A 20,003-nucleotide genomic window follows, 5' to 3' on the forward strand; every position below is an offset into this window, starting at 1 on the left:
TAGAGGTGGTTTTGGTTTTCGGTGGTTGTGCTGATGGCTGTGGTTCGCTGGCACTCGTGGCTAAGGTGTTGGCACCTGGTGAGTTTTTTGAATTTTTTTGGACTGGGCTGGGGCGTCGATTTGTCACTTGGTCTGCTCCAACACCTTGGTGGCTCTCGTTTCATGGTCAGTTTGGCTTTCGGAGAATGACAGGGAGGATGTGCCCGAAAAATGCCTTGATTGTCTCATCGAGAAGCGGGTTAATTATGCGTCTGTTGCGTAATGCCCAACAGAACACTCCTGTGAAATTATCGCGGATTATTCCGGCTTCTCGGGCGGTGACTCACTGAGACTTCAGACAAAAACTCAGCATGAGATTAGCATTTCCACTTCAAAATGGAACAAAACACTCTTCAGTGCTTACATAATCCAAGACCGTGACCATGAAAAGGCTTTCCACCTGAAGACGTTCCCAATTGAGATATCTTTTGGGGTTACCCAGAGACTGTGAATGCCCTTGTCCCTCAACCTTGTTAAAATAAATTTAATAAATATAAATGATTTCATTTATCAAAATCCAAATATAAAGTAAACTTCTTATTGTTATAAGTCATAATTTATGACTTAGATAATATTATAATTCAAATAATTATAATTTAAATAGATGAAAGACAAGACTAAATGCATATTTAGAAATGGTTAAGTCAAAACAAAATTTATACAATCTGAACTGCTATAAAAATTTATAATCTACCTTAAATTTAAATTCAAATATGGGGAAAGTAGTACAAATAAATAGGTAACTTAATTAAATGATCATTTTTAGAACCAGAATACTTGGTTGGATGTGCAAAATGACCCCTTACTACAAATCAATTTGCTGTAAAAGAATTTCCGCTATCAAAGCATGACAAATTACCTTACCAAAAAATATATACTCATGGTGGGGGGTTGAGCCGGAATACCACAGGTGGCGCTATGGATCACCTTCTTCGGCAGCCTGCTCACTGAACCCAAGGCAAAGGTCGTTGGCATCGTCCACCAAAATCATAACCAACCCATGAAAAAAACAACAACCAGGCGACAAGTTTAATTAAACGATTTAATTTAGTTTTTACAAAGCGCGCAACAGTCTGGCAGATTTGTTAGGCTCAGTTTGAGATACAGATTCGATATGGTACTCGAAATATATAGTTTCTTGGGCTCTGGAGATTGCATCTAGTTTGCTTCATGGAAGAACAATTTGTGATGTGTGTGGTGTGTACAGTGCGTTTCGTCTTTGTGTGTGGCTCTCTGGAGGGCGCAACAAGATCAACAATTAAGCTAATTCAACGATTCTGCTAAATACGAGTTATTGTCTCAAGTTGTACAAACTTTATAGCCTACAGTATGCGTGTTTGCATGTGTGAAAAAGTGGCAGTGTTCCTTACGATTTGGTTATACAGAAATAGTTAATTAAAGCAGGCCAACAAAAACCTTGATATAGGAAAGTAACTTAAGTAAGAATTATCACAAGTACCTTTATATTCTATCTAAAAAAAGTCAAAATTAATACGTAGTTGATGAAATTAAGAAGACAAAAACACTAGTTTTATGCTTTTTTAAACTAAAAATTCAAACTGGATCAATGAAATATATATATATATAGGTACAAAATAAGTAGCCTAGATATTTTAACTATATCACTGCTATCCTTTCACACACACTTGAATGTCCGCCGTAGATAGAAAAGCCAAGCGATTAGGGATACATGGGGGATAGTCGGGTATCACGATAGCATCTTGGCCGCATTAGCGGCTGCTATATCATCCCTGAAAGCCAGGAATCCAAGTTGGGCGTGCGAGGCCTCGTTTAAAGCCCTCGATCGTATGCACGCGCGGTACTGATCGGCTGTCAGCGAACTAGAACAGATCTATAAAATAACAAAAAAGATATAATTTGTATAAAATGAAGTTTAATAAATAAGACAATACCTTGGTGTGCCAGCGATGGAAGATTCCCGGATCGGTGGCCCTGATGATTTTGATCTTGGAGCGGACATACTTTCGGTAGAGCATCACATCCTCGCCGCCCCATCCAACGATCTCCTCCTCATCGAAGCCCCGTACCTGCAGGAAGTTCGAGCGGTACTGACACGTCATCCCGTAACCAAAGTCCCGCCAGAATCCCGTGTCCCTTGAGATGACCAGCTGTTCCTCATCACCAGGCAAAGGTTTGCCCTGCAGCGAGTATACCACATGTGGATTGTATAGACTAAAGACCACCGGGTAGTAGACCTATGTATTATATGAAAAATATTTATATATGTATTAAAACTATTTTTTTAGTCTTTCATAGTAAATTCATTTACCTTTTTGCCTGGAGCGGCATTCCAGCGACAGCGCTCAAGAAATCTGGTGGTGAACATAATGTCCACGTCGCACATGAAGAGTAGTACGTCCTCTCCTGAAGGTTGAATATGCTCCGCTCCCAGTCTCAAAGCTTTGGCTGTAAGTAATATAGCCTCGATTAATTACACACATTCTAAATCAAATAATATAATATATAATGTAATATATTTACGGTAGATTAATTTCAATAGACCAAAGCAAAAATATTCATTGTATTTTAATCTTGATTTTTTTTTTTTTTTTTGAATTTACCATTAAACATCTAATGACATATTACATGATTTTACTTACCCCTGCTAAAAGTCTCATTGAGAGCCAGAAACTGTGTCCTTTCTGATCGTCCTGCCAATCGTTTGGCTTGGGCTAACCCATTTGTACCAAAATACACCACAATGAGTTCCAATCGGCGATCTTCGAGCTTGGCAAACATCTGCAGGAAGCTGCGAAAACTGTGCAGACGTCCTGACAAGGGCAGTATCACATGGATAACGGGCGGACTGTGACTTGGATCGGCACTACCATTATTTGAATGGGATGACAACTCCGATAGCTGTACGGTTTGTAGGGGAGCAAAGGGTCGCATGACTAGGGCCCTTCTCACAGGACTCGCCTGGTGCTTAACACTCTGGAAATAAAGCTCGTACTGGGTGCCCGTGGTGGGCTCATTACGATATATGCCCTCGATAAAGTCATCCAGAGTGTATTTAATGACATCCGAGGGGTAACCTCCGGCAGAGCCAGCTCCCTTTGCTCGTACCCTTGCTGAATGGTTCCTATTCAGGCTCTCCAGGGCTTTGTTTACAGCTTCAATGAGATCCCGACGTCTATAGCCAATGGGTTTCTCCACCACCCGCTTGCCCAGACCCAAATCGATGGGATACACCCGGGTGAAGGTGAAGTGATTGTAGGGTATCAGCTCATATTCATTATTCAGCGGCAGTCCATGCAGTATTTCGGCGGCACCCACCTGCTTGCGAATATAACTACTGCAGTCGTAGTGGTGACCCAGTGGAGCGGTTGGTGGACCCACGGTGGTTTCTTGCAGCTGGAGACTCCCATTGGATGTCTTGGCAGCACTGCGATTATTTTGTAGAAACAAGATTTGAGTGCGTAGACCTAAGACTTCCTGTTTTAGCCGCTCAATTTCCGCCTCACGTTCACTTAGCGCATAACTAAATCCACTAGATTCACTGGGATTATTGGGTTCCGTTTCCCTCGCCGTAATTTCGTCGAATCCGCATTTTGTGAGCACTACTATAGAGGCGGCTGTCACCAGGGCGAACAGCAGCAGCAGTCGCAGCAGCAATTTGGAAACCAGCGAGTTATGCATTTTCCATAGTTTCCTTAGGGTTTTCTACCTAAAATGGGAATAATTCCAAAAGACGATAGGGATTTTATAATATTTTTGCAATTTTCTGAGGCGGTCTTAACAATCGGTTCTACTATATTATCGCTTAAGTTATTCAATAAATTATAATATTAGAGTCTTTAAAATATGATTTCCTTCGGAATTCTTCAAAAAAACGGTGGAACAATTCTTAAGGGTGCACATTTCTTTGATCTACCGGAATATTAATACATATATCTTCTATAAAAAGATTTAAGGTTCTAAACTAATTTTCATAAGATAGGTACATTGCTTTGATTTTTTGCACTTTGCTTTTGAGCTCTGAAATAACATCTGAATATCATATAATCACAGACAATAACGGATCCAAAATAATTTCGTGTAAACACAGAGCACAATTCACCATCTGTCATCTACCATCATTTTTAAAGGCGCTCTTTTTTATCATGGTTTTTATTTTTGAATCAAGGCGCCAAGTGTTCTTCCTCTTCGTGAACATGAGTCATAATTTTCCTGAGCTGGTAACACCAACATCGTCTTTCTCTTTGACCCCCATTACATCTTGACATTTAGGTAATGTAATGTAATCTTACATATGTAAATAGATCTACATTCACCTTACATGCTATTTTGACATACCCTGGTTTGAGTCTTCGCTTAAGTGCGGTTCCCTTTTTTAAGACTTGTGATATGTGCAAAGGAAAATACCTGTGATCTCTTGCTGGATACTTAATACATTTTCTTTTTTTTACTTGTTATTAAACCAGAATTTCTATATGTAAACTAACCTTAATATAACTTATAAACTAAAATTCCTTTTTTTTTCACAATTCAGGATTTTAACTATTTCCATGCATAGTATCGAAAAATGAAAACGGTCACACTTTGATCACAAGCTGATATTTATAAAAGAAATTATTGCGTTATTATAACGTAGCCTTTGAAAAGCCGAAATAACTAGCAGTATTCTAGAGGCATATTGTCGTGGTGAGTGCTAGGGCGTTGTTTTTCTGTTTTTGTACCCAAGTAAACAGAGTTGGTTGGCATTTGCGAGCGCAACAAGTTCCTCCATCGCCCAGAAGTAGTGTATGGTGTCGACTTTCGGAACCGAGTGAATCATTCCAACAAGCAGATAAGGTGGTCGCAGCCTTTTGTTTTCTGCAATTTCTAGTTGCTACCTATTTCTGGGTGTGCGTGTGACGAACATTGCATTTTGCTTAATAAAACAGCGAATTGGTTCCTTTTTCCCCCCACAGAAACTTTATAATGGAGAACAACGAAGCCCCCTCCCCCTCCGGATCCAACAACAATGAGTAAGTGGTGGAATTCCATCTAATAAGAGCACACAGGCAAGAGAATTCCGATGAGACTTGCTCCGGATATGACTATTCTTGAACCACTTGGACGACCTTACTGCAAATATAGGGATCTAAAGATTTACGCTGGCTCTATAAAGACAGCAGCGGAGAATTTCGAACCAGCGTCGCAACGCTGGAAGAAAATCCGAAAACCGGCCGCGTCATAATAGAGATGAGAGCGTGACTACTTTTTTCGGCACGACACGATACGCCTAAAAATTCTCAAAAACAATAATTCTTCAATTTTTTTCTAAACTGAGTTTTAGAAAAATCTTTAATTTTTTGTTAGAAGAATGCCATATCAATTCGTGATTTTTTTTTTTTAAGTTTTTAAAAACCTTTTAACCATTTTTAACGTTGGTTTCTTTTTGACTAGCGCAATATACTTTAAAAAATATATCACATTATAGCCGGGTGTTTAGCAAACTTAAACAAGTTCAAATGAATTTTAATTAATTATGCGAAGAAATCAAAAATTCGTTTCTATTTCACTTTAGGTTATTTTTTAAACCATTGTGTTGAACCAAACCCACAAAATTAACTTGGTACCACTGAAAATGCTTTACCGGAAGAAGTTCCTAAAATGAAAAACGGGTGAAGTTTGGTCATGCCACTATTTCCGGTGTTTGAATTGAACTAATTTAGCTGAAACCTAAGAAACTAAAGACTGTCAAATATGCTAATATTTTATTGTTATTTTTATAATGAAAGATCTTTGTAAAGAAAGAAAGTACTTACAGTATACATGTCGCATAAATCTTGAAAGTAAATTTGTATAGCCACACAAAGACACGCCTTCATAAAAGAAAGTAATAACGATAATTTCTTATCGGACAAGGGTTTCCCTACATATAAACGATATACGTATGTCCATCAAGACTCTTGCTTTTGTGCTCTGTATCTGAACGATCTATCTGCTGCTCTTCATAAGTGTAAGCATCCCCCACAAAAACACATAATATTGTACAGTTTTCCCATACTTCCGCCGCCGCCGAACGCGAATGACAACCACTACAACCAATTCGGGGATCATCAAATCAGCAACAACAATGCAAACAAGCGACTCCAGCAGACCCAGGCCAAGGTGGACGAGGTGGTGGGGATCATGCGGGTGAATGTGGAGAAGGTCCTGGAGCGGGACCAGAAGCTATCGGAGCTAGGAGAACGGGCGGACCAGCTGGAGCAGGGAGCCTCCCAGTTCGAGCAGCAGGCCGGCAAACTGAAGCGCAAGCAATGGTGGGCCAACATGAAGATGATGATCATCATGGGCGTCATCGCCGTCGTGCTGCTAATCATTGTGCTGGGTAAGTTTTCCTATTCTATACCGCTTTGGCTTTCTGGGGCTTTTGGTTGTGGTTTCTTCTCGATCAGGCTAAAGAGAAGTAGTATAGCTAGGTGGCTGGTTTGGTTTTGGTTATATTATTTCTAATATCGCACTTCGACGCCCTGCAAACGCCCTAATCTTGCTCAACTTGTGGTCGAGGTTCTCTACCAACTAATTCATGTGGCCCACAGCTAACCAATCCAATAACAGATACTCGTTCTCATACTGATGACAACCCGTTGTGAATTTCTGTTTACTTGCAGTGTCGCTTTTCAATTGATACAATTAAACACACACAGAAAAAAAACTAAAGCAAAGCCTACAAAAAAAGCAATACAGTAAGGTTAAGGTTCAGATTGATCGTTAAATATGATTGTGTACGTGTGTACCCGGCTCCTACCATATACACTTAAAATTGTATATTATATTTTATAAACGTCTTAAGCTAAGCAACTCTAAAACTCTGAAGGTAATTGTTGTTTCTGTGTCTGTACTAAGTGTTAATTATCATTATATTTGTTTAGTCTATATGTGGGAAGATTAGAACCTCGTTGTATAAGTGTGTAGATTTTACACGGTAGAAAGAAAATCATTCGCGTAGTTTGAATTTAAAACAAGTCAAGTAATGGATTCTTAAAAACCTATGGAAAGGGAGAAAATAATAATACCGATAGATTCCAATTTTGGTACCAAGTTTGAAAAGGATTAAAGTAAATTCATACGTTAAGAAATTATTGCAACTTCAATTTATTTTACAGTATGTTATTTTATAGTAAGTAATAGTATGAATTGTTTTATAAGGCAGGCGTTATCATTTTTTCATCAAAGAAAACATTTTTCAAAATGTAATCACTGTAAAATTTTCTTTACGCTGTGTGTTTAGAATTTGATAAGTAAATATTATTGTGACTCATATATTTTCAAGAAGTAAATATTTTTAGGGGGCCTAAAGATCGATGATTAGGAACTTCCTAAACATATGACATTTTGTTTGTAAACATCTAACTATGTGTTCTCCCCTTTTAGTGTCCGTTTGGCCAACTAGCAGTGACAGTAGTGGTGGAGGAACTAAGGCCATAGCCACCCAGGCACCGCAGCACTAAAGGCATCCAAGGAGTGAGGTAAACACACGGATACGAAACGGAAAAGGACCAAACAACCAGATCTGGGACGGAAACCTTTGTGGTCTTTCCGAACAGGAGAGGAAAATCAAAATGGAAACCTACTAAAAATTTCTTCTAGCATATATTCTATTTAAGAATGTAATTATTAAAACTTAATGTTACACCTAACACTTTTATGTATTGTAGCCGAGACCAGAAGTCCCTTTAAATGTGTATTGCATATGTACAATTATATATACGTGTACGTAATCCAATTGAAAATACATAATTCCACATACACTATAACCAGTCCAAGGAAGTCCGCATGACTTTTTACAAAACGTTTCACAGACAAAGCCATTTATTTACATTCAGCGACGATGGTTAAATTGCGATTATCGATTTTCCGGCAATCCGAATCGAATCAAGACGACTGAAGTCGCGCCACCCAGACAAACTTGTCCCATCGACACATCGAGACACTGAGCAACTGAGAGGAGGAAGTCTCTTTCCGCGTAAACAGTCCGTCCCAGCTGTTCCGATAGTCCGCGCATGCGTCCCGCTCACTCGGTTTCTTCTCGATAAAATAGGTACTTGAATATACCCTCAACGTCCGCGTCCCATCCCATCAGCTCCAGAAAAGACGCGGTCGTCCATACGTAGCCCATGTACAGGGCGAAGAAGTTGAGGTAGTACAGCTGACCGATTAGTATATAGTCCCCGTTTGAATCGTGGTGATAGAAATGGGGCCTTCGCAGGGAGGCGGCAAAGATTACCACGAACTGTGGGGCAAGAATTGGATCTACATTGTAATTTAGATTGGAGTGACAGATTAAGATGGATGTATTGTATTATTAAATCATTTTATTATCATTTAATCTACGTTAGTTCAAAATTTATTCTTTAGTTTCATCTTAAACTGTCAGAACTTTGAAAACATTAGTGTCATTACATTTTCAAGTCGCTTACCACATTCGAGATCATGGTGTATAGAAGCAGGGTAGGAAACTCAATGGCAACGCGCTTCATTTCGGCGCATACTATGATGCCAAAGCAAGTCAGCACGAAAATCCTCTCGCTCCACAGGATCACCTTGTTCCGGGTGGTCTGAGGTGAAACAGGTGAGTGTCGGTGACCACATTAAGTGCCTTACCTACGAAGAGGCCTCTTTGGTGCTTTATTGCCTTGTTTCCATATATTACACTGATGATCATCATGAGGAAGGTGAGGAAGACTGACAGGATGAGGCTTAGGTACGGGGCTCGTTTGGCGGGCTTCATGATCGACATGGTATTCACCTCGTACTGAAGATTGGAATAAAAATTAAGGTTCAAACGAATTATACAGGCTTCGACTATCCACTCACCGTCCAGAGGCCCGCCAAAACCCGTACCCACATAGGCTTTTTAACGATGAGGTGGTAGAAGAAACCGTAAAGCTGGATGGACAGGAAGCTGATGAAGAACTGGACCAGGCTGAGGTAGTAGCGTTCCGCCAGAAAGTCCTTTAGGGGCTTGCTGGAGGGCGGGATGATGGATTGGAAGCCCTATCAAAAGGCTGTAGAGGCACTAACGCGAATCACTACTCACATCTCCATGGCCACTGAGACCTGAATCTGCCCGATGACGAGCATAATAATGGTCACCTTGTATGTGGGTCCTATCAAACTCTTCCGGCGCGGTTGGGGGTTTTCACGCAACATATGTACAGACGCTCTAGGTCTGGAACTGTTTCTGGAGTGGCTTGTTTCGATTCACATCTAAATTTATGAAAAAAAACATCAAACTATCAGAAAAATAAATGCCAACTGTTCTGACCGCCATCGGGATCGCGATAAGTCGGAATTTACCTTTTGCTTGATTTTGCGGTTCGAATACTCCCTTGCAGCTTGTAAAAGGCCTGCAAAGGTAATACTATATGGCGGATATAGTATGTTGTGTAACTGGGTAACTGCCATTTTCAATTTTGTGACTTAATATTCTTAATAAACAATACTAAAAAGACCTGGATATCTGGGTTCTATAAAGTGCTTTCAGAATATTTTTAAATACCCCCTATTTTGTATACAGTATACAGCCGATTTAGGAGAAGTTATTGGGAAATTCATTCACTTGGGAAAGGTGATTCAGATAAGATCATGATAAAAATAATATAAGATTTAAAAAGAAATCAAAGTATAAAACCTCCTTACCCTTATATCACAATGGCCTTGACTTCTCCATTAAGTTTGAACGTAGTTGCCGTTGGTTTCTGTATTCCTTACCCAGACACAAAACCCGGGCCACGCCCACATCGCCATGGAGGACCGCCGACTGAGGATGCGGGCCTATAGAAAGGCCCGCCGGAAGTTCGCCTGTGTCGTTTATATGGTGACCATAGCCTGGATGGTTCTGGCTCTATTGCAGTGGCTCCTGGTCAGCCTAATGTGAGTGGGAAGATACTGTGGAGCTTTTTTATATCATCTCAACTTTCAGCTCAGATATAACCTTGGTCTTCATTAATCTGTACTGGATTAGTGTGATCTTCTTTGCCTTGGCCATGGTTATGGTCACACTGTTCATATTCTTCGAGAAGATCCGCTTCATCATTGGTCTCAACTGGCTGATCACCGTGCTGATAGTGAGTATTCCGTGAACAGATTCTGCCTGATCTCCCATTTCGATTCCATCGGCTAGGTGGAGTTCGTGATTATAGGTATATTCGCTCTGGTGGCCCGAACTCTTTGGCCAGATCTTATAATGTGGTTTTTCATCTGCGTGCTACTGGTCTTCCTGTTCGTTCTGCTGGGTTCTATAATACCAGTAAGGATTATGGTGATTTTTCTTCTGCTTCTTCTTGATATCTTTTCCCCAGCACGATCTCACATTGGACGTTGTAATCCTGTTTGTAATGGCCTTTATTTTTCTGATCGTCACCATCTTCTTTGTCATGATGCACATTCTGATCGCTATGCCCTATTCCTTTGTAGTATTCCAGATCTTCATCAGCGTTATCGTGCTGTTGGTAAGAAGTTTTAACGTTAAGGGTTACTTGTAGGTAGGGGTTAACCTATACTTTCGCCACCAGTTCGTGATGTACCATGCCCAGACGATCAACGGTGGACGCTTCGCCGAGATGCGACTCAACGATCACCTGCTGGCCTCTCTCATCCTCTTTCACGACTTCATCATCATCTTCCTGCTGACCTTCTATGCGCAGATTGTGTACCGTGTCGCCTCGAGAGCCTCGACAACCACGGGGTCTCCACTTTTTGGCACCTGGGCTGACACGACCCCGATTATTGAGAATATCGATGAAGAATTCGCGACAGAAGAAGACAGCGAAGTTGACGGTGAACCTTCTCGCGAACTATCACCCGACGAAGAAAGCGTTGTTTTCTTCTAATGGATGTGTATTACATCTCTGGGAATTTACTCATGGAGAGACTAATTGCCCGTCGACTTATAAGTTCAGGATTCAAGGGTCTGGCGTCCGGAGGGTATCAATAAACACGTTCAATAAAATAACAAGATTCTTATAAAACGTTAAGCCTGTGATTTTTCCCATTCTTTGGTATGGTTTTCAATCGGGAAAGCGGCTTTTAAATCTGAAAAGTTAAATATTTAAAAAAAAAAGTAGTTCCAAAACCATCGGGAATAAAAAAATATTTTATTTTAATGAACTAAATATGGATAAACCCAGGTAGCCCAGCTGATATTTTAGTTATCAACCACAATAAAACAAATTCACGTCAAGTTTAACTGGAACTTTGAAACTTTAATCACTCTGACATTGACTAAGTGTGGATATATGTAAGCCGGTAAGTTTTGGAGTTTTTTGTTTTTTTACTTGACCGCCAATCAGTTATCTTACAATTGGATATAGATATGGGCATAAATATTATACGGATATTACGTACGACGATTGATTGCATTATTGATTGTTTGCACAGCAGCGTTGGATGACTTGCCCTTCTCCCCAAACACACTTATGTACAATTAAACTGAGGTTACAAGTGATATACCTTAAAAATGTTGTTAAATATTTGCTTAACAGTAAAATTATATATGAGCTTGCAACTAAAATAATGCTTACATAAATAATGCTGATATAAATAACACATCGCTGGGTTCCGTATTTAAAACAATATTTTCTTAAAGTGCAAATTAAACTTCCTGTTTAGGGTTTAGGGATAGTCTTTTAGAAGAAATTACCTAGAAATGTTCCAATATTTTGGTTTATAAGTTCCTAATCAAATATAACTAAAGAAGCATATTTATAAGTTAATAGCAATAATAACCTAAGACTAAAGTGACTCCATGGATGAGGTGGCCGAGCAAACGGTGGCATCGGAGTCGCTTTCCCGTTCCCGCAGCCCCTCCTCCCCAATTCCATGGGCGGAGAGCATGGGCTGCGAGGAGGGGGAGGCGAAGGACAGCAGCAGTGGGGTCACCAGTTCATCCAGGCTGCTCAGGGGCGTGGGTGTGGGCGTGGCACCGCCGCTGAGACTGCTGCTCTTGGTCGAGGAGTTGTTGCCCAGGGATTGGGATTGCGAGGAGTAGCGCTCCAGGAGCAGCTGGCTGAAGGTCTTGGTCGGCCAGTCGGGATCATCCGGTGATTCGCGGGTGGGCGTGGCCAGGGGCGTCGGGAGGCGGCAGATGCTGCTGCTGAAGGAGGCGCTACTCTGGGCCAGACTCTCGAGGGGCTCCAGGAAGCGCTTGCCATGGTAAACGTTGCAGGTGGTGACGGGGGTCAGGAGGCTGTCCACGGACACGGTGACATCGCTTCTGGGCAGGGGCGTGGGCAAGGTCATTCCACACAGGGCAATGGGTCGGAAGAGGTTCGCTGGCGGGGAGTGGGTCAAGGAGTGCGAGGTGGAGCTGCAACTGCGACTGGGAGTGGACAGGGAGTGGTCGTGGTCGTGGTCATGTTCATGGTCGTTGGTGGGAATATTACTGGGCCTGCACAGAGACAGCAATTCAGATTCTGGAAATTTAAAAAGAATAACTGAAATGGTTAGGAGGAACTTTTAAAGTCTTGACCAGTGAAGTCACATTTACTGAATTTTATTCCTACCACATTCCATTAGAACTTTAAAAAGTGTTTTATCAAACCCCTAGACTTATAAAAATCTGAATTGCACTTTGAATTCAACTTTTAGTTGTAGGTATTTAAATTAACTACAACAACTCAATTTTTAATACAAACATATTTCAGTGTAATATCTAAATTGAAAATATTTTCATTATGGTACTATACACAATGTCAGTCATATTTACTTTAGGTATTTTTAATAATATCAAAAATACTAAAGTTATTACTAATTATATATTTACTAGGAAATATTCTAAAATATGAGGAATCTTTACTTTTTAGAAACACGTAAGCAATTTAAGAACCCAAGTCTTAACTCGCAGTTCTTAAAAATCAGTAATAGACATCACTAGTCTGAATACTTCTTGGGGTTTCTCATATGCAAACTAGCACTGGCAATACATCTAAAGGGACGACTACACTACCTGGGCTTCATACCTTCCGGCGACTCCTCGTTGTCCTCCTGGATGCTCGCCTGCTTCTCAGTCTTTCCCTGGACCGCCGCCGAAGTGGTGCGGCCATAGGAGTTGGTGGAGTTGGTCCGAGTTGCACCACTGCCTGCGTCCAGGGTCGTCTGCACCACCACGTCCATGTGCGAGTCCAGCGAGAACTGCTTGCCCGACATGAGGATGCCGCGCACTCGACGTCGCATCGATGGGGATTCCTGGTGCTGGAAGATCGTAAGTCCAAGTTCTGCGTGCCTGGCTAACCTACACTGACTTACCGCTATCCGAACACCCGCATAGGTCTTGGCCAGAAACTCATCCGCATCGAAGATGGCTGCAAATGACCCATTAACCACCTTTGGAGAAAGTGGAGAGTTCGAGAGCAGAAGACTCGAGCCAAAGGCTTCGTTTTTCTCCTTGGTTTCTGCGGGGTAACAAGATGGGATCAAAAAGATTAAGACCTTGGTTTTCTGGCAACATAATAAAATAAAAGCGAACTAAAAAATTATAGATATTTAAACCCTAAAACCATGAAATAAATAAAGTAACATCGATAGATGTTGTTAGATATTGTTCTATACATTCTTCAGAACATCATTTTCTCGTTTTTAAAATAATTATTCAAGTTCCCTAAGGAAATCCCATTCAAGTCTCTGTGAGCTCCCCTTACTTCTCAACGCCGACAGTCTTATCAAACCGAATATATTTATAAATAAATATAAAACAATATTATAACTCAAAAATTAAACAATACACGCAAAGCTCAACCGTATATTGGTCAAAACAACGATTTCCGGTGCATCTGGGTGCATAAACAAACTAAAAACATGAACGGAAACGGAAACAGGAACAGGAACGGGAACGGAAGTAGAAACGGTGACTACTTCAGGCGGTAGGACTTGCGTTTACCCTTGAGATAGACGCGGTTCGAGATGGTGATGTTCATCTCCTCCAGCACAATGGAGGCGACCTGCCGTATCTCCATCCAATCCTTGACGATATCATCGAGGGTTGTGTGCGTCGAGGTGATGGTGAACCGGATGACATACTGTCCCTTCAGCGACGAGGGGATGCAGTGCAGATTGCCGCGATGGTTCAACCTCTTCAGGAGCTTCTCGGTGATCTCGTTATCGCCCCGGATCCGAAAGACCACCAATCCCAGATGCCGCTTGGCGGGCAACTCGAACCGGTGATCGGCTAGGACGAGGGCCTCGAACTTCTGAGCCAGACGCACGCCCTCGCGGATGTGGCGCTGCAGTCCCTTGATCCCGTAGGATCGCAGGACGAACCACACTTTGAGGGCCCGGAAGCGACGACTCAGCGGAATCTGCCAGTGCATGAAGTCCACCGCCACGCCCGAGTTCTCGTGCTGCAGATACAGGGGCTCCACGTTGAAGGTCCTGTGCACCGCGGTGCTGTCGCGCACCCACAGCGCGGTGGCATCGAAGTGCACCATCAGCCACTTGGACGGGTTGAAGGCGATCGAGTCCGCCCGCTCGATGCCGCGCAGCCAGGTGCGGAACTCCGGGCAGATGAAGGCGCTGCCGGCGTAAGCCGCGTCCACGTGGAGCCACAGGTGGTGCTCAGCGCACACCAAGCCGATCTGGAGGAAGGTTTAAATATTATTGTATCTTAATAGAATAGAAAACCAAAACTGATATTAACACCTATTATTTAAATCAATAATTATTGTTTTATTAAATTCAAAAATATTTTTCCTTCAAGTTTTGATTATTGGACTAAACAAAAAAAAAATGGTCATCGAAATTGATACTAATTATTATTTTGTGCTTATTAATTGTCTATATTTTCATTTAAAATGAAAATTTTGATATTTTAAGGGTATTTAAAAATTATATTTTTAAGTATTTTTAAAGCCATTTAGCAATTAACTATAATTACGTAGTAAAATATTGAAATAAAAATTTTGTGTTGCAATAAAAAAATGTAAAATTTAATTTGGAAAAATATTCTTTAAATAATCTTTAGTTGTTCAGTTCGATGTTTTCATATTTAAATTTAAAAAAAAAACCTGAATGGTTAAAAAAAACGGAAAATATATTCAACGTTTTCTTATCAGTGTAATAAAACGTCTTCTTACTAATCTTCAATATTAACCTACCATTATATTCTTATGTTTCTATGTTTATAAATCTTTAAGGTTGTGATTTAATAATTTTAATCAGTCGCCTTTCCTAAATAATGCTAAATATCCCAAAGCCTGTATAACATTTTAATATGACCGATAGTATTTGTTTGAGTGGCCAGTTGATTAGGGACCTTGGACTATATCTTGCTCCCCGTAATTACTCCCCAAACACCCACCTCCTCCAGGTTGTCGAAGCTGCAGCTGCCGGTGGTGCCGAGTGTGGCGCAGACCTAAAAATAAACCACCGCAGGACACTTAAATGCTGACATGTATTAATTGGCTCCAGTGGGAGTCGCGAATCTGGGGTCTCCAGTCGGGAATCAAGAATCAGGAATCAGCTGGCTGCGGAAGGCGGGCCAATTAATTTTGACAGACTGCCACTCACCCAGAAGGGGACCAGGCCCTGCTTAATGTCATCCTCGATGGCCTCGCGCAACAGTTTGCCGCGCATCGCCAGGTCCTCATCCGCCTCGATGTACCGCATCCTCACGAGTCCTGCGGAAAAAGAACGGGAGTGTGGCTTAGGCCGTAAGCGGCTTAAACGATGAAGCAGCTATGGTCGAGGAAGCCGACCTTTAAGAAAGTATGGCTGTAAAATGGCTTCGGCATAAACTAAACTTTGTTACATAAAATATATAGATCTCAGGCTGAAGTCGGTGGTTAAGTAGATTATGAACTCGGAAATATACGATTCAAAGTTCTGCATAGAAATCGGAGGGAAAATTTGGGAAGGTCTATAAAATATGGGATCTTAAGTCTTTAGAGGGTATTAAGTATCTTAGATCCCGGAATCTAAGGGTATATTCTGGTATCTAAAAGAATTATAGGTACTACCCACTCTGGTATCTAAAAAGATATTAAATACTGTATATCCTAGTATTTTAATAGTTAACCAATATATAACCAATATGAACTAAATATGGTATTGAAAAAAGTATGAAGTACTCTATACCCTGGTATCTAAAAGGGAAACAAATACTTAATATCCTAGTATCTAAAAAGTCCTTAAGTAGTATATATTCAATAGATAGTATATAAGCCTGGTGTCGAAAAGAGTAACAAGCACCACACACCCTTTTATCTAAAAAAAAATATTAAATACTGTACCTAAAAAATTGTTAAGTAGTATATACTCAAAAGGTACTATTTATCCTGGTATTTAATAGGGTATCATGTACTCCAAATTCTGGTATCTGGAAGGATACTAAGTTGCCTATTGCCTGGATTCAAAAATATAATAAGCCATACACCTTGGTATCTAAAAGCATATTAAATACTGAATATCCTAGCATCTAAAAAGTCATTAAGTAGTATATACTAATTAAGTACTATATATCCTGGTATATAAAAACCCTTAAAAGGTTGGTTAGACCCACCAATAAGTGCCGCCTTCTCCACACTTGAGTGCGCCTGATCGGAGCAGTAGGCCACCAGCCGGGCGTTGATCTCCGCATCCTGGTAGCCAGGATGTCGCTCATGGAATCGCTGGATGGCACGAGTGCGTCCTGCCAGCAGGCAAACTAGCGTAGCCTCACTGGCCGTGGTCTGCAGCACTCCGCCGCCCTGGCTCTGGGAACTCAGGTGGAGAAAGGCATCCGGCAGACCGATCATCTTGCCCAGCCAGTTCATCACTATGATCTCCAGTTCAGTGCAGGCCGGTGAGCTGGCCCAGGTGAATCCCAGGCAGTTGATAGCATCCGCCAACATATCACCCAGTAAAGAGGGCATCGAGTTGAGGGCCGGAAAGTAGGCGTGCATGTGCGGCGACTGCCAGTGGGTTATGCCGGGCATCACGATCCTCTCCACATCCGCGAATATCTTTGGCCAGGGTTCTCCCTCGATGGGAGCCGATTCCGGCAGTAGTTGACGCATATAGCCGGGACTCACATCCGGAAAGACACGACGTTCCCGTATATTCTCCAGATAGTCCGCTATGTAGTCGACCATCTCTTTGCCTACAAATATTAAAATAGTTTCATCACATTACAGTGCTATATATTTCGACTACATAATATTTTTTAATTGCTCAAAATATTTGTATAATATCCTATCTAATATTTAAAAAAATGTTAAAAATTATCTTTCTTTCTCTAACTTTTTAGGAAGGTTCACTTTTCATTTACTTAAAAACCAGTCCGTATTTGAAAAAGGTGTTTAAAGTAAAATTAAACTTTAAAATCACTTTGCTAGTAGTAAGCTTTTTAAACATTTGAAAATAAATTCCATATTATATTAATTTTGAATGTATCTTTTAATAACAAAAACTAAATAATAATTTTGCTAGATTTTCTTTACGCTGGAAATACAAATACTATGTAATAATAAGCACCGAATAATTAGTATTGTCATGCATTACACAAAAACAGCCATGTAAGCTGGTGAGATGTCAATAAAAATTGATTTGAAAATATGATACTGGTTAGCCAGGATTTCCCCCCTGTGTCTGGGCCATGTGTTACTGGCCATCAAACGAAGACAAACGGCCGGGACAAATCCGCCCTGGGGCCAATCAAATATACGCCCCGTTGGATTGGATTTCCATCCGGTATTTACATACTTGCGTCTGCCGCTGTGCACTTTATGGCCCAGATTTGGCCAGCACTCACCCCTTTGGCGGTATTCCTTGAAGTCCATGCTGCAATCTCTGCTCTTAACCCTTGCTGACGTAAATACTGTGCAATTGTCGCACGCAATCAGGGCTTATAAATTTATTTGCTAGCGTTTCGTTTCGCAATGAGTTTGGCCTAATCCTGTTGGACTTCTCGCTAGGCCACCTCCATTTTTCGGGGACTTGGGCTAAATTGAAATACCAAATGGGAACGTCAACCGTCTGACCGCTGCGGGAAAAATAGGAAAAACAAATGGAAAACAATATAATGGAATAGAAACTTGGACACTTCCGATATTGTGGGGCTTCTGGTGATGGCTGGAAGGGAAAATGGTATAGAAAAGAATAGAAAATCGCTTGGAAAAGCGATGAGAAACGCTGCCAGCTGTGAAAACACAAGGGTGGACCTCGGCCACTGGAAGGGTTCACACTGGATGGGTCACCTAATTACGGCTGCGATAATATTTGTCCTATAACTAGGGCTTTTGGGATAGAGCCCTGCTTTTATACCAAAGTATAACCAATCCGATAAGGGATGTGTTGGCAAGTTGTCGGAACATGGAGCTCCCTAATTGGCCATCCCACTGGGAAAACACGATATGAGGGGGCTAACTCACGGGGGGATGCACTCGGATCGCAGCTGATCACCAACAAAATTCCGTTTAAATTGGAAAGTGCCCTCTAATTGTTTATGCTTGCTGACTCGCATAGCTTGATTATATTTTAAATACCGCAAATTAAATATATCACTCGATCTGCAGCGCGTGTGCATCGTTCATACCATATAGGTGTACCCATTTTCCAACTGCATTTTGTCATGCATTTAGAACGAAGAAAACATGAACTTGAAATCATCGATGGAAATGTCGGGCAATCAAATTAAAAATGTTGATAGTCGTTGAACCGCAACATTGTTGCTTTAGTTTGGGTTGTAGAGCAGGGAATTTGGAAAAATGTTAAATACCAATATTCTAGATAACCACAAGATATTTCTATTACATTTTCGAAACATCTACAATTATTTTAGGGCTGAAAGAACCGAATAATTACTTTACATTAACATAAAGTTCTAGCAGTTGTCAATTTGAAATAGATTTCTTTAAAAATAACTATTATATTACCAAGCGAGCACAATCACAACACAATAGAATTTTCCACGCACAGGACTCGAATCAAAGTCGAACTGAATCGAATTGTAGTTCAACAGGACCTATTTATACCCGGAAACTGTTGCTTTGCTGCTGCAGAACCAAAGGACATTGGGCCAAATGAAAATGCCATTAAACAGCAGGATGGCTATTTTCCTAAAAAGAGTGACGACAACAATAAGCTTATGAAAATGTGTGGGTGTTGCAGCAAGACTTTGGATACACTTTCGTTGTTTCTTTTCATCAGAAATTACAAGTAAGTTTAGTAATTAATTTGTAAAAATGTATTATTTTGTTTACGAATGTTGCCTTTCTTTCCGCCTTATAAATTCAAAACAATGCGGTCTATTATAAAATTAATTTAAATTAAACTTTTAAAATATGACTATCTAACCATATATAATATATTATATAAAACACCGATTTTATAAAAAACCGACTTTATACATACATTTTAAAAAGCATTGGTTTTATTATTATGACCTTAAATAAAATTATTCCTGATCGCCGCATAACAATTTGTTAAATATCAAAGATACCTTTTAATTATTACTATACATACATGTAATTCATCAATATAATAAAAAAAAACACAGATACTCAATTTCAAAGCTTTCCAGATATTCTATCTTTTAGTTACGGACATTCCCCTTCGAAGAAAGAGTGTATTTAAAACGGCAACAGGCGGTTGTGAAACAAAAGGACATCGAAAACAAAGCACAGAGTGAGGGAGGAGGAAAAGGCAACAGCCAATGGGAAGAAGTGTCCTTTGGTAGGAAAACATATTCGCTGACCAATCGTGGGCCAGCAAATGCAAACGGGATCAACAGGCTGTCCAGTGAATTCCTCCCTCACATCCTGAGTAATTCGCTTGTGGGCTTAATGATAAATACCACATCTGGCCAGATTAAAACAAAGTTCCCCAGGGAAAACGAAGAACATCAAGAGTCGCACAGGAAGAAATAAAAAACCGAAAATGCTGGAAACTTGTGTTAACTGAAAGCCCATCTTAAAACGCCCAAAAAATTACAACCTTAAATGAAATCAGGCCCTCATACCCCTCTCATTACACACTTG

At 40.7% G+C, this 20,003-nt stretch overlaps 5 protein-coding genes across 19 annotated transcripts; 2 read left to right on the forward strand and 3 right to left on the reverse strand.

Annotated features, from left to right (window-relative positions):
• Positions 1-1,067: 1,067 nt before the first annotated feature.
• Csgalnact (Chondroitin sulfate N-acetylgalactosaminyltransferase) lies at positions 1,068-8,038 on the reverse strand. Of its 2 annotated transcripts, none has more exons than XM_036813327.3 (5): positions 7,872-8,038; positions 2,661-3,727; positions 2,330-2,466; positions 1,953-2,255; positions 1,068-1,891 (listed from the first exon to the last, which is right to left on the reverse strand). In XM_036813327.3, exons 2-5 carry the CDS (start codon positions 3,697-3,699, stop codon positions 1,748-1,750), a joined length of 1,623 nt encoding a protein of 540 aa, XP_036669222.3. In that variant the 5' UTR covers positions 3,700-3,727; positions 7,872-8,038; the 3' UTR covers positions 1,068-1,747. The 2 variants fall into 2 exon arrangements, with proteins under 2 accessions (XP_036669222.3, XP_070851195.1); XM_070995094.1 differs by having other exon boundaries at positions 7,802-8,037.
• Positions 4,551-7,808, forward strand: Syb (Vesicle-associated membrane protein synaptobrevin). 7 transcript variants are annotated; one of them, XR_005013874.3, is made up of 5 exons: positions 4,551-4,704; positions 4,974-5,030; positions 6,045-6,379; positions 6,663-6,868; positions 7,426-7,808. XR_005013874.3 is itself a non-coding variant. In XM_017074700.4 (4 exons), exons 2-4 carry the CDS (start codon positions 4,984-4,986, stop codon positions 7,500-7,502), a joined length of 459 nt encoding a protein of 152 aa, XP_016930189.1. In that variant the 5' UTR covers positions 4,553-4,704; positions 4,974-4,983; the 3' UTR covers positions 7,503-7,808. The 7 variants fall into 7 exon arrangements, 6 of the variants coding, with proteins under 6 accessions (XP_016930189.1, XP_016930194.1, XP_016930191.1 ...); XM_017074700.4 differs by lacking the exon at positions 6,663-6,868 and having other exon boundaries at positions 4,553-4,704; XM_017074705.4 differs by lacking the exon at positions 6,663-6,868 and having other exon boundaries at positions 4,555-4,704; positions 6,117-6,379.
• Positions 7,833-9,502, reverse strand: LOC108009950 (uncharacterized). 5 transcript variants are annotated; one of them, XM_017074697.4, is made up of 6 exons: positions 9,352-9,501; positions 9,092-9,261; positions 8,869-9,019; positions 8,660-8,806; positions 8,472-8,609; positions 7,833-8,284 (listed from the first exon to the last, which is right to left on the reverse strand). In XM_017074697.4, the coding sequence occupies exons 2-6, from the start codon at positions 9,202-9,204 to the stop codon at positions 8,066-8,068; spliced, it is 768 nt and encodes a 255-aa protein (XP_016930186.2). In that variant the 5' UTR covers positions 9,205-9,261; positions 9,352-9,501; the 3' UTR covers positions 7,833-8,065. The 5 variants fall into 5 exon arrangements, with proteins under 5 accessions (XP_016930186.2, XP_065719388.2, XP_065719389.2 ...); XM_065863316.2 differs by having other exon boundaries at positions 9,092-9,287; positions 9,352-9,465; XM_065863318.2 differs by having other exon boundaries at positions 8,152-8,284; positions 8,656-8,806; positions 9,352-9,502.
• Positions 9,503-9,713: 211 nt separating this feature from the next.
• On the forward strand, positions 9,714-10,976 carry LOC108009958 (uncharacterized). Of its 2 annotated transcripts, none has more exons than XM_017074714.4 (5): positions 9,714-9,927; positions 9,977-10,121; positions 10,178-10,303; positions 10,356-10,505; positions 10,569-10,976. In XM_017074714.4, exons 1-5 carry the CDS (start codon positions 9,800-9,802, stop codon positions 10,884-10,886), a joined length of 867 nt encoding a protein of 288 aa, XP_016930203.3. In that variant the 5' UTR covers positions 9,714-9,799; the 3' UTR covers positions 10,887-10,976. The 2 variants fall into 2 exon arrangements, with proteins under 2 accessions (XP_016930203.3, XP_065719547.2); XM_065863475.2 differs by having other exon boundaries at positions 9,801-9,927; positions 9,982-10,121.
• A 256-nt stretch (positions 10,977-11,232) lies between these two features.
• On the reverse strand, positions 11,233-18,203 carry Hdc (histidine decarboxylase). 3 transcript variants are annotated; one of them, XM_017074711.4, is made up of 8 exons: positions 17,777-18,203; positions 16,547-17,125; positions 15,556-15,665; positions 15,347-15,400; positions 13,931-14,624; positions 13,300-13,445; positions 13,014-13,239; positions 11,233-12,467 (listed from the first exon to the last, which is right to left on the reverse strand). In XM_017074711.4, the coding sequence occupies exons 1-8, from the start codon at positions 17,802-17,804 to the stop codon at positions 11,788-11,790; spliced, it is 2,517 nt and encodes an 838-aa protein (XP_016930200.3). In that variant the 5' UTR covers positions 17,805-18,203; the 3' UTR covers positions 11,233-11,787. The 3 variants fall into 3 exon arrangements, with proteins under 3 accessions (XP_016930200.3, XP_065719519.2, XP_016930201.3); XM_065863447.2 differs by having other exon boundaries at positions 13,014-13,245; positions 17,777-18,202; XM_017074712.4 differs by having other exon boundaries at positions 12,332-12,467; positions 13,001-13,245; positions 17,777-18,200.
• Positions 18,204-20,003: the final 1,800 nt, after the last annotated feature.

This window comes from Drosophila suzukii, chromosome 2R (assembly GCF_043229965.1).
Source record: "Drosophila suzukii chromosome 2R, CBGP_Dsuzu_IsoJpt1.0, whole genome shotgun sequence".
Lineage (NCBI taxonomy): Eukaryota > Metazoa > Arthropoda > Insecta > Diptera > Drosophilidae > Drosophila > Drosophila suzukii.

Excerpts from the sequence above, each read along its gene's own strand:
- Syb (XM_017074700.4), top strand. The coding sequence starts at position 4,984 with ATGGAGAACAACGAAGCCCCCTCCCCCTCCGGATCCAACAACAATGA. Across the intron at positions 5,031-6,044 it reads TCCGGATCCAACAACAATGA|TTTTCCCATACTTCCGCCGC; the intron begins GTAAGTGGTGGA and ends AATATTGTACAG. Across the intron at positions 6,380-7,425 it reads GCTGCTAATCATTGTGCTGG|TGTCCGTTTGGCCAACTAGC; the intron begins GTAAGTTTTCCT and ends CTCCCCTTTTAG.
- LOC108009958 (XM_017074714.4), top strand. The coding sequence starts at position 9,800 with ATGGAGGACCGCCGACTGAGGATGCGGGCCTATAGAAAGGCCCGCCGG. Across the intron at positions 9,928-9,976 it reads TGGCTCCTGGTCAGCCTAAT|CTCAGATATAACCTTGGTCT; the intron begins GTGAGTGGGAAG and ends CTCAACTTTCAG. Across the intron at positions 10,506-10,568 it reads TCAGCGTTATCGTGCTGTTG|TTCGTGATGTACCATGCCCA; the intron begins GTAAGAAGTTTT and ends TTTCGCCACCAG.
- Csgalnact (XM_036813327.3), bottom strand. The coding sequence starts at position 3,699 with ATGCATAACTCGCTGGTTTCCAAATTGCTGCTGCGACTGCTGCTGCTG. Across the intron at positions 2,467-2,660 it reads CAATGAGACTTTTAGCAGGG|CCAAAGCTTTGAGACTGGGA; the intron begins GTAAGTAAAATC and ends TATTACTTACAG. Across the intron at positions 1,892-1,952 it reads TCCATCGCTGGCACACCAAG|ATCTGTTCTAGTTCGCTGAC; the intron begins GTATTGTCTTAT and ends GTTATTTTATAG.
- Hdc (XM_065863447.2), bottom strand. The coding sequence starts at position 17,804 with ATGGACTTCAAGGAATACCGCCAAAGGG. Across the intron at positions 14,625-15,346 it reads GCTTCGACAACCTGGAGGAG|ATCGGCTTGGTGTGCGCTGA; the intron begins GTGGGTGTTTGG and ends ACCTTCCTCCAG. Across the intron at positions 12,468-13,013 it reads CAACGAGGAGTCGCCGGAAG|AATCTGAATTGCTGTCTCTG; the intron begins GTATGAAGCCCA and ends TTAAATTTCCAG.
- LOC108009950 (XM_017074697.4), bottom strand. The coding sequence starts at position 9,204 with ATGTTGCGTGAAAACCCCCAACCGCGCCGGAAGAGTTTGATAGGACCC. Across the intron at positions 9,020-9,091 it reads GTCTCAGTGGCCATGGAGAT|CAAGCCCCTAAAGGACTTTC; the intron begins GTGAGTAGTGAT and ends CCCGCCCTCCAG. Across the intron at positions 8,610-8,659 it reads AGCACCAAAGAGGCCTCTTC|ACCACCCGGAACAAGGTGAT; the intron begins GTAGGTAAGGCA and ends GTTTCACCTCAG.